General features: G+C 42.6%; 1 protein-coding gene across 2 annotated transcripts in view; it reads left to right on the forward strand.

The window, feature by feature from the left end:
• SELPLG (selectin P ligand) overlaps window positions 1-16,759 on the forward strand; it is an 18,055-nt gene extending 1,296 nt beyond the window's left edge. The window contains exons 2-3 of one of the 2 annotated variants that reach the window (XM_040416614.1): window positions 8,954-9,990; window positions 16,233-16,759. In XM_040416614.1, coding sequence (XP_040272548.1) covers window positions 8,959-9,990; window positions 16,233-16,265 — 1,065 coding nt within the window. In that variant the 5' untranslated portion in view covers window positions 8,954-8,958 and the 3' untranslated portion in view covers window positions 16,266-16,759. Of the gene's footprint in view, window positions 1-8,953; window positions 11,343-16,232 lie in introns of those variants that run through there. The other variant, XM_040416613.1, reaches the window with a different exon arrangement.
• Window positions 16,760-17,925: the final 1,166 nt, after the last annotated feature.

The raw sequence follows: 17,925 nt of genomic DNA on the forward strand, positions 1-17,925 counted from the left end.
AAAATAAGTTACTCCGCGTGCAATTAGTTTCCGTATGTCTGTATGTCCATTCCGCAAAAAATAGGACATGTTTTATTATTGTCCACATACAGGACAAGGGTAGGACTATTCTATTAGGTGCCAGCTGTTCCGTTCCGCATAATACGGAATGCACACGGACGTCATCCATATTTTTTGCAGTTCTGTTTTTGCCGTCCGCAAAATACATGCGGTCGTGTGCATGAGCCCTTATATACAGTTGAGTAACAGTACTATTATTTTGTGCCTCATTGTGCATATCGCCATTTTATGTTTTATTGTGACCTGTATGTATTTAATATTTGTATTTTCTTTAGTTATTTCTATGTTTTGTTGCCTTGGTTTTTGGACGTGATCTCATACTTACTATAAAGTCTATAAAGCTCTTGAACTAAAATATTTTCAAAAGCTTTAGCGACAGCAGTAATTTCGAAATCAGCCGTAAGAACAAAAGGCATCATTTCCTGAATGAGTGCAAGACAAGAACTACATGTTGTAAGGAGGTTGCTCAACTGCTTGATTGGCATCGTTCAGACTGTGTCTTCTCTTAAGGCCCCCATACACATTACTCTATTATTGGCTGAATCTGACATTTTTGGCAAGTAAGACTCAGTTCACATGTTTAGTCCCCTGCTGGGGTTTCTGCCTGGAGTATACATTTAAATGCTTGAAAATGGAGTTCAACAATTCATCTTTGTTTGACCTGCTTTCTGTCCATTTCTGGCTTTTTTATTGGACAGAAAAGCGCAGTTTACCACGCCATTCTGTTTGGCAAATATGACATGTATATATAAGGCTACTTTCACACTAGCGTTTTTGCTGGATCCGGCAGGGCTTAGCAAAAACGCTTCCGTTACTGATAATACAACCATCTGCATCCGTTATGAACGGATCCGGTTGTATTATCTTTAACATAGCCAAGACGGATCCATCATGAACTCCATTGAAAGTCAATGGGGGACGGATCCGTTTTCTATTGTGTCAGATTGTGTCAGTGAAAACGGATCCGTCCCCATTGACTTACACTGTGGGTCATGACGGATCCGTCTTGCTCCGCATGCCAGGATGGAAAGCAAACCGCAGCATGCTGCGGCTTGCTCTCCAGTATGAGAACGGAATGCATTTTGGTGCATTCCGTTCTGTGCAGTTACAGTTTGTCCCCATTGACAATGAATGGAGACAAAACGGAAGCGTTTTTTTTCCGGTATTGAGACCCTATGACGGATCTCAATACCAGAAAATATTAACCCTAGTGTGAAAGTAGCCTAGGTTTGACCTGTCCAAAGGAATAAAAAACTGCTTTAAACCTTTAAAGGGGTTGTCCCATTACAAACATCCCCTATCCAGAGAATAGGGGATAAATGTCTGATCAGCAGATGTCTGACCGCTGGGGCCCCTAACGATCATGAGAATAGGGGCCCTGTGTTCAATGTCAATGACATAATTCATACTGTGCGTTAGTATGAATTACAGTGATACCAAATTTATATAGTTTTTATTATGTTTTACTTCTTTTCAAAAATTAAAAACTTTAAAAAAAAATTGCATTGTGTTGGTATATTCTGACACCCATAACTTTTCATACTTTTCCTTCAATGTTGCTTTGAGAGGGTTTGTTTTTTTTGCCGGGCGAACGGTAGTTTTTGTTGGTATCATTTTAAGGAATATGTAACCTTTTGATACATTTTTTATTATTATTTTTTTGTGTGGAAGTGCGGTGCCCCAATAGCAATTCTAGGATTCACTTTGCAGTATAAATTGCATATTATTTTAATAGATGGGACATTTTCAGACATGGCAATACCAATTCTGTTCAATTTGCTGTACCATACAGTGCAATAGTTATGTATGTGAACTGTGAATTTAATAGCCAGAGGCATGGTGGAATAGGAATTGTGGCAAGCCTGGTGGGCTTCACAATGTCCCTGGCTGCCATGACAATTGCTAGGAAGCCCCATCATGAAACATACGATGGGCCCCAACTAATACAATATACAGGGTGGGCCATTTATATGGATACACCTTAATAAAATGGGAATGGTTGGTGATATTAACTTCCTGTTTGTGGCACATTAGTATATGTGAGGGGGGAAACTTTTCAAGATGGGTGGTGACCATGGCGGCCATTTTGAAGTCGGCCATTTTGAATCCAACTTTTGTTTTTTCAATAGGAAGAGGGTCATGTGACACATCAAACTTATTGGGAATTTCACTAGAAAAACAATGGTGTGCTTGGTTTATTCTTTCATGAGTTATTTACAAGTTTCTGACCACTTATAAAATGTGTTCAATGTGCTGCCCATTGTGTTGGATTGTCAATGCAACCCTCTTCTCCCACTCTTCACACGCTGATAGCAACACTGCAGGAGAAATGCTAGCACAGGCTTCCAGTATCCATAGTTTCAGGTGCTGCACATCTCGTATCTTCACAGCATAGATGATTGCCTTCAGATGATACCCTCGCCCCATTCACCCGTAAAATAGAGCAGATATGCTGTCCCGAGCAGCAGGTGCAATGAAGCAACGTCATCATGCCTGCTGGACTGAGCACAAGAGCACAGAGATCGAGGAATCATCATCATTTTCTGGCCTTGGTGCTTTGTTATTTAGTCCTGCTGGCATTGTGAGACAGCTCCCTGATTCACCATTGCACTCTACTATCTGTGTCCTAAGGATGCAGAGAAAGTGAAGATCAGGACATACGACATCTGTCCTGGGACAGCCACTGGTCTCTGGAACTGGCCCGCTGGGTCTGAGATGGTTGGGAGGTATCAATGTTACCTGCAGTCCTATATAACGCCACAGCTGCCTCCTCCTTCTTGCCCTGGAGGGAGGAGACAGTGCCAGCTTTGAGCCCTGCACAGAACATCCTGGTGTCAGAATGTTATGAGCACTAGTGTGAGGACAGGCTTGCGGTGTGAATAGACGTAGGGAGGCCCTGAACGGGGGCAATGTGGAAGCTGCAAGGCCATGCAGCTTAAAGGGAACCTTGCTTCAGAGTCTCAGTGTATTCCTGTTTGAAGTGGCTTCACACTGCTCTCCCCTAACTCCTCCTTATGATTGGATGCATGGGAGAGCAGTATGAAGCTGCATCTAGAAGAATATATTAGTAACATAGTACATAAAGCCGAAAAAAGACATTTGTCCATCCAGTTCGGCCTGTTATCCTGCAAGTTGATCCAGAGGAAGGCAAAAAAAAAACCTGTGAGGTAGAAGCCAAATTTCCCCACTTTAGGGGAATAAAAAATTTCTTCCCGACTCCAATCAGGCAATCAGAATAACTCCCTAGATCAACGACCCCTCTCTAGTAGCCATAGCCTGTAATATTATTACACTCCAGAAATACATCCAGGCCCCTCTTGAATTCCTTTATTGTACTCACCATCACCACCTCCTCAGGCAGAGAGTTCCATAGTCTCACTGCTCTTACCGTAAAGAATCCTTTTCTATGTTTGTGTACAAACCTTCTTTCCTCCAGACGCAGAGGATGTCCCCTCGTCACAGTCACAGTCCTGGGGATAAATAGATGATGGGATAGATCTCTGTACTGACCCCTGATATATTTATACATATTAATTAGATCTCCCCTCAGTCGTCTTTTTTCTAAAGTGAATAACCCTAATTTTGATAATCTTTCAGGGTACTGTAGTTGCCCCATTCCAGTTATTACTTTAGTTGCCCTCCTCTGGACCTTCTCCAGCTCTGCTATGTCTGCCTTGTTTACAGGAGCCCAGAACTGTACACAGTACTCACTGTGTGGTCTGACTAGCGATTTGTAAAGTTGTAGGACTATGTTCTTATCACGGGCATCTATGCCCCTTCTGATGCAACCCATTATCTTATTGGCCTTGGCAGCAGCTGCCTGACACTGGTTTTTGCAGCTTAGTTTGCTGTTTATTAAAATTCCTAGATCCTTTTCCATGTCAGTGTTACCAAGTGTTTTATCATTTAGTATGTACGGGTGACTTGCATTATTCCTTCCCATGTGCATAACTTTACATTTGTCAGTGTTAAACCTCATCTGCCACTTATCTGCCCAAGCCTCCAATCTATCCAGATCCCTCTGTAGTAGTATACTGTCCTCTTCAGTGTTAATTACTTTACACAGTTTAGTGTCATCTGCGAAAATTGATACTTTACTATGCAAGCCTTCTACAAGATCATTAATAAATATATTGAAGAGAATAAGGCCCAATACTGACCCCTGAGGTACCCCACTAGTGACAGTGACCCAATCTGAGTGTGTACCGTTAATAACCACCCTCTGTTTTCTATCACTGAGCCAGTTACTTACCCACATACAGATGTTTTTTCCCAGTCCGAGCATTCTCATTTTATATACTAACCTTTTATGTGGTACAGTGTCAAATGCTTTGGAGAAGTCCAGATATACGACATCCATTGATTCGCCGCTGTCAAGTCTAGAACTTACCTCCTCATAGAAACTGATTAAATTAGTTTGGCATGACTGATCCCTCATGAAGCCATGCTGATATCGCGTTATTTGCTTATTTCCGTTGAGATGCTCTAAGATAGCATCTCTCAGAAAACCTTCAAACAGTTTACCCACAACAGATGTTAAACTTACCGGCCTATAGTTTCCAGGCTCTGTTTTTGGACCCTTTTTGAATATTGGCACCACATTTGCCATGCGCCAATGCTGTGGGACATTCCCTGTCAATATAGAGTCCGCAAATATCAGAAATAAGGGTCTGGCTATGACATTACATAATTAACGGAAAATGCAAATGTGATCGCACACTACATCCAGCACTCTGCCCTCCATGCTGGATGAGACATTGGTTTATATTTTGGCCAAAGCATAGTAAGCCACTCACCGCGTCAAGGTCGTCTCATGAGTGGCATTACATAATTCCCTTAGAATATGGGGGTGTATGCCATCCGGTCCTGGCGATTTGTCTATTTTAATCTTTTTAAGTCGCTGATGTACTTCTTCCTGGGTCAGACAGGACACTTTTAATGGGGAATTTATTTTTACATTCTGCATGTCATCTGACAGTTTATTTTCCTCAGTGAATACATTGGAGAAAAAAATATTTAACAGCTTTGCTTTCTCCTCGTCGCTCTCTGCGAATCCCCCCTCATTACTCTTTAAAGGGCCGACACCTTCAGATTTATACTTTTTAACATTTACATAATTAAAGAACATTTTAGGGTTAGTTTTACTCTGTTTGGCAATTAATCTCTCGGTCTCTAGTTTGGCTGCTTTTATTTGTTTTTTACATGTTCTATTTTTTTCCTTATAGTTTTTCAGTGCTTCCGTGCTACCCTCCTGTTTTAGTGATTTATATGCTTTCTTTTTGTAATTTATTGCTTTCTTTACAGTTCTATTTATCCACATTGGTTTCTTTTTGTTCCTTAACCTTTTATTCCCATACGGTATGTACCTCTCACTATGAGATTTTAGGATGTTTTTAAAGATATCCCATTTTGTGGCTGTATTTTTATTTTTGAGGACTTTGTCCCAGTTAGTTAGGCCTATGGCCTCTCTTAGTTGGCTAAATTTAGCTTTTTTGAAGTTTGGTATTTTTGTTCCTCCCTGTAGAAACGCTCTTTTGAATGATAATTGGAAGGTTATTACTTTATGGTCACTATTTCCCAGGTGTCCACCAACCTGCACGTCTGTTGTTCTGTCAGGCCTATTGGTTAATACTAAGTCCAGTATGGCCGTCCCTCTAGTCGGGTCCTGAACCAGTTGGGAGAGGTAATTGTCTTTGGTTATTGTGAAGAACCTGTTTCCCTTATGAGATATACAAGTTTCTGTTTCCCAGTCTATATCTGGGTAGTTGAAGTCCCCCATAATAACCACCTCATTATGATTTGCCGCCTCGTCTATCTCGTTTAGTAGTAGATTTTCTGTGGACTCTGGTATATTAGGTGGTTTATAGTAAACTCCTATTAGTAATTTATTGTTGTTTTTAGCTCCATGTATCTCTACCCACAGTGACTCCACATGTTCATGTCCCTCACTTATATCTTCACGGAGTGTGGGCTTTAGACAGGACTTTACATAAAGGCACACCCCTCCCTCTCTCCGGTTTTGACGATCCTTTCTAAACAGACTGTAACCCTGTACATTAACTGCCCAGTCATAGCTATCATCCAGCCATGTCTCAGTTATTCCCACTATGTCATATTTCTCCTCACACATCACTAATTCCAGCTCCCCAGTTTTATTAGTCAGGCTTCTGGCATTAGTATACATACATTTGAAAGGTTTATGTATATTTTTTTACCATACACCTTTCCTTCTGAACTGTTCTAGTCCCTCCTTCCATTCCTCCCCAAGTCCCACTACATTGCCCCCGGTCTCTATCTGCACTATCTTCCCCTCCTATAGTGTAATTTCCCTCCCCCCCAGTCCCTAGTTTAAACACTCCTCCAACCTTCTAGCCATCTTTCTCCCCAGCACAGCTCCCCCTTCCCCATTGAGGTGCAGCCCGTCCCTACTATAGAGCCTGTAGCCGATAGAGAAGTTGGCCCAGTTCTCCAGGAACCCAAACCCCTCCTTCCTACACCAGTTCTTGAGCCACTTGTTAATCTCCCTAATCTCCCACTGCCTTTCTTGTGTGGCTCGTGGTACAGGCAGTATTTCGGAAAATACTACCTTTGAGGTCCTTGCCCTAAGCTTTTGACCTAAATCCCTGAAATCATTTTTATGGACTCTCCACCTACCTCTAACTTTGTCATTGGTTCCGATATGGACCATGACTGCTGTATCTTCTCCAGCCCCTCCCAGTAATCTGTCAACCCGATCCGCGATGTGTCGAACTCTAGCGCCAGGAAGACAGCACACTGTTCGGCGATCACGGTCTTTGTGACAGATTTCCCTATCTGTTCCCCTAATAATGGAGTCTCCCACTACCAGCACCTGTGTGGCCTGCCCTGCTCTCCTGGTTCCCTGCTTACTGGAGCTGACATTCCCCTGACTGGCAGAGGAAGTGTCCGGCTGCAGCAGTGCCGTCCCTGGACTGACATCCCCCTCATCTGCCAAACGTGCAAACTTGTTGGGGTGTGTCAGATCAGGCTAGCCTCTCTGGCACTCTTCCCTCGACCCCGCTTTCTAACTGTTACCCAGCTAGCTACCTCACTTTCCTGAGCCTCCTCTCTGTCACCCTCCCCCTCATCTACCCCAAAAAGTGCGGTGAGAGTGCAGTTAGTATAGACAGTCAGTGTGAATCAGGGGAGTTTTATAACTCTAAAACTAATTATTGTAGGGACTTATCTATTATATCACTGCACGCCTGGTCTTTTAGATAGTATATACAGTCCTGATCAAAAGTTTACGACCACTTGAAAAATTGCAAAACATCATATTTAGCATGGCTGGATCTTAACAAGGTTCCAAGTAGAGCTTCAACATGCAACAAGAAGAAATGGGAGTGAGACAAAACATTTTTTGAGCATTCAATTTAATGAAAACAACGAATAAACTGAAACAGGCTGTTTTTCAGCTGATCAAAAGTTTAGGACCACACCTCCCAAAAAAACCTAACCCCCCCCAAAACAGAAATCCAACTTCCAAACATGAACTCAGTAATGAGTAGCTCCGCCGTTATTGTTTATCACTTCAAAAATTTGTTTCGGCATGCTTGATGCAAGCGTTTCCATGAGGTGAGTGGGAACATTTCTCCAAGTGGTGAAGACGGCCGCACGAAGGCCATCTACTGTCTGGAACTGTTGTCCATTTTTGTAAACTTCCCTTGCCATCCATCCCCAAAGGTTCTCAATTGGATTTAGATCAGGGGAACACACAGGATCGGCCAAAAGAGTGATGTTATTCTCCTGGAAGAAGTCCCTTGTCCTGCGGGCATTGTGTACTGTAGCGTTGTCCTGTTGAAAAACCCAGTTGTTACCACACAGACGAGGGCCCTCAGTCATGTTGAAGCTCTACTTGGAACCTTGTTAAGATCGAACAATGTAAAATATGATTTTTTGCCATTTTTCAAGTGGTCTTAAACTTTTGATCAGGACTGTATATGAAATGATATCTTCAGCAGCACTCTATGTATGGAGTGATATACTGAGGAACAAGCAGGGCAGAGTTAGCCTACTTTCACACTGGCGTTTTGGTTTCCGTTTGTGAGATCTGTTCAGGGATCTCACAAGCGGTCCAAAACGGATCAGTTTTGCCCTTAATGCATTCTGAATGCATAAGGATCCGCTCAGAATGCATCAGTTTGGCTCAGTTCCGCTTTGGAGGCGGACACCAAAACGTTGCTTGGAGCATTTTGCTGTCCGTCTGATGAAACTGAGCCAAATGAATCCGTCCTGACACACAATGTAAGTCAATGGGGACGGATCCGTTTTCTATGACACAATCTGCCACAATAGAAAACGGATCCGTCCTCCATTGACTTTCAATGGCGTTCATGACGGATCAGTTTTGGCTATGTTAAAGATAATACAAACGGATCCGTATTGAACGGATGCATGCGGTTGTATTATCTGAACAGATGCCTTTGTGCAGATCCATGATGGATCCGAACCAAACGCGAGTGTGAAAGTAGCCTTAGGTGGGAAGGAGAGGAGACTGACAACTGCCAGGAGGCATGTAATAACCCAGTAGGAAGTTTGCCACACGGAGAGAATGAATGATATGTCCAAAAAAAAATTGTGCTTCTTTCATTAATTATGAGCAATAGCTTTTTATGCAATTTCCTGTAGATTGAATACATATCTGTTAGTGAATATGTCACCAATCTACAGGTTATTGGTAATGAATGATATTATTTTATCCACAGCACCTTCTAACTAGAGTTATTTTTTAATTCATGGCAAATATATACTTAAAATCGAGTTACAGTCAATGTTCATATCATACAATACAATATTTTTTACACTGTTACCTAGTTTTACTATGTTTACTGCACAATCATTTTGCCCTCACTAATATTAAACATCCATGTTACAGGTAGAATGTCTTTTCTGTCAACCACACTCCTCTTGTGTGTGTTGATATCCTGTGCCATTGCTTACAAGCATCCTCTTCTGGGTGGAGCCCTTTTGACTGATGATGATGATAACCCATTAGACAAACCTAATAACCCTCCTTTTGGCATTAGCTACAAGTGGGAATGGCAATCACAGGCCACATTGGATGATGGAACCATCATGTCACCTCGCTTCAGAAGAGAAATTATAGATAAGAAGCTTATTAAGGGGGATGTGAAGCCAGATGAAAAAATTCTACCAAAAGTTAAATCAACTAAACCACCACTGAAAGATCCCCCTGATAGAAACTCATACATTCTGAAAGCAACCAGTGCTGCCTTTACAAAAGCCAAAAGCATGCCTCTATTTGAAGAAGATGAAACCACCCCTTTAACTGATCTAGAGCATACTACAAAGGCCTCTGGACAGACACTCAGTGAAGATGAAACCACTGAAGGAGGTGTCAAGCCAGAGGAAAAAATTCTACCAAAAGTTAATCCAACTGAACCACCACTGGAAGAGCTTTCTGATACTACCCCATACCTTCTGGAGACATCTAGTGCTTCTCTTAAAAAAGCAAAGAGTATGTCTCTAACAAATGAAGATGAAACCACTCCTTTAACTGATTTAAAGCAAACAACAAAGGGAGCTGGACAGACACTTGACGAAGATGAAACCACCCATGTGGAAAAATCTGTTACACAGTCCAAAACATTACACTCTACCACATCCGAAGAGTTCTCTGTTTTACCAAACAATACATATAAAAAAGCCACCACAGTAAAACAAGTTGATTCCACAAGTAACCAGCAGACTAGCACCAATGATAAACTGCTGGAGGATATCACATCTAGCTTTTCCCTGAAAGCAGCAGAGACCTCCCCAACCTTATCACCAGTCACCTCTCATGATCAAACTTCTGGACATGACGTCACCACTGTACGGTTTTTGGCTTCCCCTGGTTACTCTTCAAAGCCTGCAGCTGTAACACATACAACTACATCTTCAGAAGATAAGGTACAAGTACAGTCTATAATGAGACAGTGCATGATTACTATCTTAATTCTTGCAGTTATATGCACCATCTTTATTATATCAACTATCGCACTAGCTGCCAAACTTTCTACTATAAGACAAAAAAACAAGCTACGTCTCCCAGTCTCCTACACAGAAATGAGTTGTATTTCTACTCTAATGCCAGATGGTGACCATCAGAACAAACCCCAGGATAAAAGACTGAAGACTTTTGCTGCCACCTTGGAGGAGAGTGTTGGAGATAACACCACCCTCCACAGCTTTCTTCCTGATCATTAGTTCAACAACGCTATATGATATAAGAAACGATACTTCCCATCTACTAGGGAACACCATTAGTGCCACTAAGGAAAGAAGGACTGCATTTCAGAAGTATGGTAGTTAGGTTTTTCTATTCATAAATTAGTTGTAACAGATGAGCTTTCCTTTAATAAATTGATACGATCAATGCCATGTAGTGGCAAGGGGTTATGCTTGGACCTTTTCCTTGAAATATGATATTTCAGATGTGGAGAAGACCAGATTCCAAATATTATCCAGTAAAGTAAGTAGAAATAGTTTTTTTGCTGGATTTGCATTTTTTGAGGAGAACAAAAACTGAAAAGTGAACTTTGGAGAAGTGTAGTAGGTAAGATGAATGCAATCAATGTGTTTAAAAGCCATGTGCAGCCAAGTATTACTTTATTTATTTTACATGTGAAATATCCTACAGCTTCTATGTAGAGTTATGTGTCTCCATGGTAACAGACTACAAGTTAAACCCTGTGGGTAGTCAGATCCTACAGTAATGTATTACACGTTCGCATTGTTAATTTGTAGTCTGTAACCATGGAGACACATTGTTTGCCTAGCGGCTCTAGATATTTTTAATCAAGATTATTGGAAATGTTAATTCAGTTTTTATTTTAGATGCATTTGGGTAATAAAAATGCTTGGTAAAGTGCCCATAGACTTTATAAATAAGCCCTTGCTTTTGTCCTTTCCATCCACCCAAATGTATGCAGCAAAGGTCCATAAACTCTAGTGTGACAGATGGGGAGTAGATGATTAAGGCTTCATTCACATCAGCGTTCAGCCTTTCCGTTCTCCTGCTCCGTTATAGGACCAGGAGAACAAAAAGGACGGATTCGGCACATAACTGAGCCAAACGGAAACTAAGGACCCCATAGACCAGTGGTGGCGAAACTATGGCACGGGTGGCAGAGGCGGCACTCTGAGCCCTCTCTGTGGGCACCCGCACCCAGGAAAAAGTCTATGGTGTACCAATATGCCTTAGACTTTTCCTGCCATTCATCAGCGCAGGGCGCTCTATGAACAGCACAGGCAGCGCACTGAATGTAGGCAGGCTATTATAGCTAAATGATAAGGTACATGGAAGATATACTATACTGGACTGTAGGATTCCGGTTAAATTGCCGTGTTGGCACTTTGCGATAAATAAGTGGGTTTGGGTTGCAGTTTGGGCCCTCGGTCTCTACAAGGTTTGCCATCACTGCCATAGACTATAATGGAGTCTGTTAGGTTTCTGCTCATAAGAAGATTTTTGAAGCGGAGATAAAAGTCCTGCATGAACAACTTTTGTGTCTGCTCCAAAATCTTTCTCTGAGCAGAAACCTAACAGACCACATTATAGTCTATGGGGCCCGTAGGATCGGTTTGGCTCAGTTATGTGCCGAATCCGTCATTTTCATTGTCCTGATCCTATAACGGAGCAGGAAAACTGAAAGGCTGAACGGTGATGTGAACGAAGCCTAATAAAGCTTTTTCATGTATTTAAAAAGTATGGAATAAACAAGTCTGTTATTGGACAGCATGAAAGCTGGTTGAACCTGCTAATAGACAACCAAAACCAATGCTTTTTAGAAATGGACTTTATCACTGCATGAATGAAGGCTGTATGACTGGTTCTTTCTGCAAACGTCTTGTCAGAAATCCTTAGGTTACACAGTCAGTGTTTGGTCAGTGTTTGATCAGTGATTGTGAGCCAAAACCAGGTGTAGATCAAAAACACAGAACAAGTGCAAATTTTTCCATTGTATCTTATCTCTGTAGAGGCTCCGCTTCTGTTTTTTGCTTACAATCACTGATGGAAATCACTGATCAAACACTGACTGTGTGAAATCGGCCTTAGGATGGGAAATAACTGTTGTCAGGGTAATCTATGGGAAATTATTCAGATTTTCTTCAATGACTTTTACAGAGTCTATCTTCAACCTTCTGGGAATGTTAGGCTGGGTTCACACGGGCGTGACGGATTTGTTCAGGATGCGTCCCGGGTGTATTGCGGCAAACCCGCGCGAGTAGGTACCCAATTGCAGTCAGTTTTGACTGCGATTGCGTTCCGTTGTTCAGTTTTTATTGCGCTGGTGCAATGCGTTCACCTCACACATTGCACCCGCGCGGAAATCTCGCCCATGTGAACTCAGCCTTATAGGGTGCAAAGTCTGAAATTAGGTGCTGACACTGTTTAAGTGAGGAACTGCCCTAAATTTCCTTCAGCATCTTCCAGCACTTAGGGCTCTTTCACATTTGCGTTGTTCTGTTCCAGCATAGAGTTCCGTCGTCGGGGCTCTATGCCGGAAAAATCCTGATCAGGATTATCCCCATGCATTCTGAATGGAGTGAAATCCGTTCAGGATGCATCAGGATGTCTTCAGTTCCGGACCGGAACGTTTTTTGGCCGGAGAAAATACGCAGCATGCTGCGCTTTTTGCTCCGGCCAAAAATCCTGAAGACTTGCCGCAAGGCCGGATCCGGAATTAATGCCCATTGAAAGACATTGATCCAGATCCGGCCTTAAGCTAAACGTCGTTTCGGCGCATTGCCGGACCCGACGTTTAGCTTTTTCTGAATGGTTACCATGGCTGCCGGGACGCTAAAGTCCTGTCAGCCATGGTAAAGTGTAGTGGGGAGCGGGGGAGCAGTATACTTACCGTCCGTGCGGCTCCCGGGGCGCTCCAGAGTGACGTCAGGGCGCCCCAAGCGCATGGATCACGTGATCACATGGACACGTCATCCATGCGCATGGGGCGCTCTGACGTCATTCTGGAGCGCCCCGGGAGCCGCACGGACTGTAAGTATACCGCTCCCCCGCTCCCCGCTCCTACTATGGCAACCAGGATTTTAATAGCGTCCTGGCTGCCATAGTAACGCTGAAAGCATTTTGAAGACGGCTCCGTCTTCAAATGCTTTCAGTACACTTGCGTTTTTCCGGATCCGGCGTGTAATTCCGGCAAGTGGAGTACACGCCGGATCCGGACAACGCAAGTGTGAAAGACGCCTTACTATGTTAACAGGCTAAACAGTTTTCTCAGGACAGTTAGGACTCTCTCCCACAAACGATACGGATTGGCTCAGGATGCGTTCAGGGTGCGTTCAGTGAAACTCACACCATTTCGCAAGCAAGTTCAGTCAGTTTTGTCTGCATTTGTGTTCAGTGTTTAAATTTTTCCGCACAGGTGCAATCCATTTTAATGCGTTTTTCACAGGCGTGAAAAATAACTAAAGGTTTACAAACAACATCTCCTAGCAACCTTCAGTGAAAAAGGCATTGCACCCGGATTGCATCCGGATTAGATTAGGATGCAATGCGTTTTTCACTGAAGCCCCATTCACTTCTATGGGGCAAGGGCTACGTGAAAAATGCAGAATATAGAACATGCTGCGATTCTCATGCAACGCAGAAATGATGCGTGAAAAAAACGCTCATGTACCCAGACCGATTTAAATAAATGGGTCAGGATTCCGTTCGGGTGCTATACGTTCACTTCACGCATGCTGAAAACTTGCTCGTGTTAAAGGGGCCTTAGGGTGTCTTCACACATAGAATTTTCCACAACATAATCGATAGGTGCAGATTATTCAAAGTTGGGTTTTTTGTTGCCGATTATGTTGCGGATGTTGTGTGTGAACAATGTTCTGGATTTCTTTGCAGATTACATCTTCATTGAAATGAATGGAGACATTAAAGGGGTTCTCCGGGAATTAAGAAAATGAAAATACTTTATATTATAAATATAATCCCAAATACCTTTCATTAGCTATAATGGTTCATTTTGTCGGGGGTGCAATTATTAGGAGAAATAAAATGGCTGCTGTTCTATTAGTACACACAAAACCTGTCCTAATCACACAGAACAAAGTTACTTCAGAACACTAAGGTAAAGAGGTGCCTCATCCTCCTCTCTGCTCTGTTTATCAGGGATTATGATCCTGAATACAGCTGATAAGATCTTCAGCTGAATCTCTGTAGAAATGGAGCTCATGAGGAGACATGAAGTACAGAGAGGACGGACAGGATAGAATGTGGTAATGTTGGGCTGTGGTAATGGAGACTGAATACAAGTGCTGCTGCTCATTAGTCACATCCCTACCCTCCTCTCTGTACTTCATGTCTCCTTATGAACTCCATTCCCACAGAGATTCAGCTGAAGATCTTATTATCTGTATTCAGGATCATATTACCTAACAAGTAGAGCAGAGAGGAGGATGGGGCAGCTCTTTAGCTCAGTGTTGTGAAGTAATTTGTCCTGCTGTGCGATTAGGACAGATTCTGTGTACTAATAGGAAGGCGTCCATTTTATTTCCCCTGATGATTGCTCACCAGACAAAACAAGCCATTATAACAAATGAAATGTATTTGGGAATGTATTTATAATAAAGTAATATTTCAGTATTTTTATTTTCTTAATTCCTGGAGAACCCCTTTAAGTTCCAGGAAATTCACAACAAAACTTTACTTGCGTTCTGCCGCGGAACAGAACGCAGGTATTGACACTTTTCATCCTGATAGGGTAACATGGGGAATGTCTTTATGGTGCAAATTTTGTTGCGGAAAATTCTGCAACATGTGATGGAACCCTTATTCTCAGCTTCTTGTGTCTGATAAAAATTGTATTGTATCTTTATTTCTTTTTGTATGAATATGCATGTATCCAAGTCTTCAGTAAATATCTCTTGACATTTTATTTACAGATACATTGTGTTTCTTGTGTACTGTAATTAGTGATTCCTATATGCTTCTCCTGTTTAAAGGGAGCTTGCCACCACAAAATGCAGTGTATTCTGCAGACAGCATGTTATAGAGCAAGAGGAGATGAGCAGACAGATATCTAATTACTGTATGTGGGAAAAGTTTCATTAAAACTTGTAATTTATTTATATACACTGCTGCCCTTTATGCAATGGACTCTTGTGGGTTGTGCCACTCAGTGATTGACAGGTCATTCTGCATGACTAAGGCCTCTTTCACACTTGCGTTGTTGGGATCCGGCATGCACTTCCGTTGCCGGAGGTGCCTGCCGGATCCGTAACAACGCAAGTGTACTGAAAGCATTTGAAGACGGAACCGTCTTCCAAATGCGTTCAGTGTTACTATGGCACCCAGGACGCTATTAAAGTCCTGGTTGCCATAGTAGGAGCGGGGAGCGGGGGAGCGGTATACTTACAGTCCGTGCGGCTCCCCGGGCGCTCCAGAATGACGTCAGAGCGCCCCATGCGCATGGATGACGTGATCCATGTGATCACGTGATCCATGCGCTTGGGGCGCCCTGACGTCACTCTGGAGCGCCCGGGGAGCCGCACGGACGGTAAGTATGCTGCTCCCCTGCTCCCCGCTACACTTACCATGGCTGTCAGGACTTTAGCGTCCCGGTAGCCATGGTAACTATTCAGAAAAAGCTAAACGTCGGGTCCGGCAATGCGCCGAAACGACGTTTAGCTTAAGGCCGGATCCGGATCAATGCCTTTCAATGGGCATTGATCCCGGATCCGGCCTTGCGGCAAGTGTTCAGGATTTTTGGCCGGAGCAAAAAGCGCAGCATGCTGCGGTATTTTCTCCGGCCAAAAAACGTTCCGTACCGGAACTGAAGACATCCTGATGCATCCTGAACGGATTACTCTCCATTCAGAATGCATTAGGATAATCCTGATCAGTATTCTTCCGGCATAGAGTCCCGACGACGGAACTCTATGCCGGAAGACAATAACGCAAGTGTGAAAGAGCCCTTAGCATACAGGGAAGGCTGTCAATAACAGAATGTTTTTGTCTCAAAACTATCAATCTGCTCAGCTCCTCCTGCACTATAACATGCTGTCTGCAGATTGCACTGCATTTTGTGGTGACTGGTTCCCTTTAAAAATGAACTAAGGTCTGATGCACACAACTGTATATCTTTTTCTGCATCCGATCCACTTTTTTTTTATTTTTATGTCAATTCCACCAGCCTGCAAAAAAGCTAGAACATATCCTATACTAAAAAATCCCCACTGGAGAACAAGACTGTATGCACTGCTACAATAAAAGCCTACATCTAGAGAAAGTCCAATAAGAAAAATAGACCAAAACGCATAAAGTACAGCAAGTACAGAAAGAAAGGGGAGATGAATATATAAAACGTAGTGTACTATGCTACAGACCAGAAGACTTCCACATGTTCTTTCAGCATAACATCTACCACCACTACCCAAAATGTCTACGGATTCAGACAGCTCCACATCATATGTGCCATTTCCCCATTCTTAATGGTTTGACTGAATCAACAGTGCACAGACAAACATTGCAAGATATGCAGTTGTCCTTGATATGACTTTTTGAAGAGTTCACAAAATTTGAACATGCTAACAGATAACCATTCTTTTTAAAAAATGCAGACGTGTGGAAATTACTTTTCAGTGTACAAGACAGTCTAGGCAATAAACCACCTTAATGTACCACCTTATGAATATTAAATTGAAAAAAATTGTCCAAAAATTGGCCACACATTGCTTTATTTTGCATAAGTGGTTTCTAGGCCATATAATTATTAAAGAGAACCTGTCACCATGAAAATGCTGTGTAATCTGCAGGCAGCAGGTTTTAGAACAGGAAGAGCTGAGCAGATTGATACATAGCTTTGTTGGACAATATTCAGTAAAACTTGTACGTCATTCATTTATTTATATTCCTGCACTTTCTGGGCTTTGAAGTCAAGGAGACGGTCCTATCAGTGATTGACAACCCCACCACTGTTACTGTGTATACAGAGATAGCTGTCAATAATCAATAGGACCGGTTCCTTGACTTCAAAGCCTAGAATGAGCAGTCATACTGAATATTTTCCCATAAACTATATACCAATCTGCTCAGCTCCTAATGCTCTATAACATGCTGCCTGCAGCTTACATTACATTTTCATGGTGACTGGTTCCCTTTACTGGTCCATTCCTAAAGCTGGCCAATAGATGTGTATGGTCCGAACCGCCAATTTCAGCAGATTTGGCTTACCATCCAATGCAGGGTTTCTCAACTCGGGTTCTCGGGACCCACCTAACGGTCAGGATTTGAGAATATCCCACAGAATGAATACCTGTGGTAAGTCCTGATGCATGGACACTAATTATATCACCTACTCAATACTAAGGAAATCCTGAAAACATGGCTGGTAGGTGGGTCCTGAGGACCGGAGTTGAGAAACCCTAATGGCCTTCTGACATGAGCTGTTGTGGAAGTTAAGGAACAGGCACAATGGACTTCAACTGTCAGCGGCTTTCTCACCTCTCTCCTTCAGTACCTATGCATGCTTGGCCAAGCAGAGCATGCAAACGTATGGAAGGATATGGAGAGATAATTCTTCGGATGACACCTGTCTCATGTCTGGCCAGCTAAAGGTTATTCCATCAATGTGTATTGAGGTTTATTTAACACAAGAAAGTCCCAACAGTCAGAAGATCGAATGGGCTGTGGTAGCCCATTAGCTTCATTAAAGGGATTCCGTCAGCTAGGTTTAGCCTATAGAGCTGGGGACAAGCGCTGTTAGATCGCCGCTAGCACGTCCACAATATACATTTTCCATAGCTCTCTGTGCTTTTATTTAGTAAAAAAAAACTATTTTATATATATGCAAATGAGGCTAGTAAGGAGCCCAATGGGCTGTTACC

This window comes from Bufo bufo, chromosome 2, assembly GCF_905171765.1.
Source record: "Bufo bufo chromosome 2, aBufBuf1.1, whole genome shotgun sequence".
Lineage (NCBI taxonomy): Eukaryota > Metazoa > Chordata > Amphibia > Anura > Bufonidae > Bufo > Bufo bufo.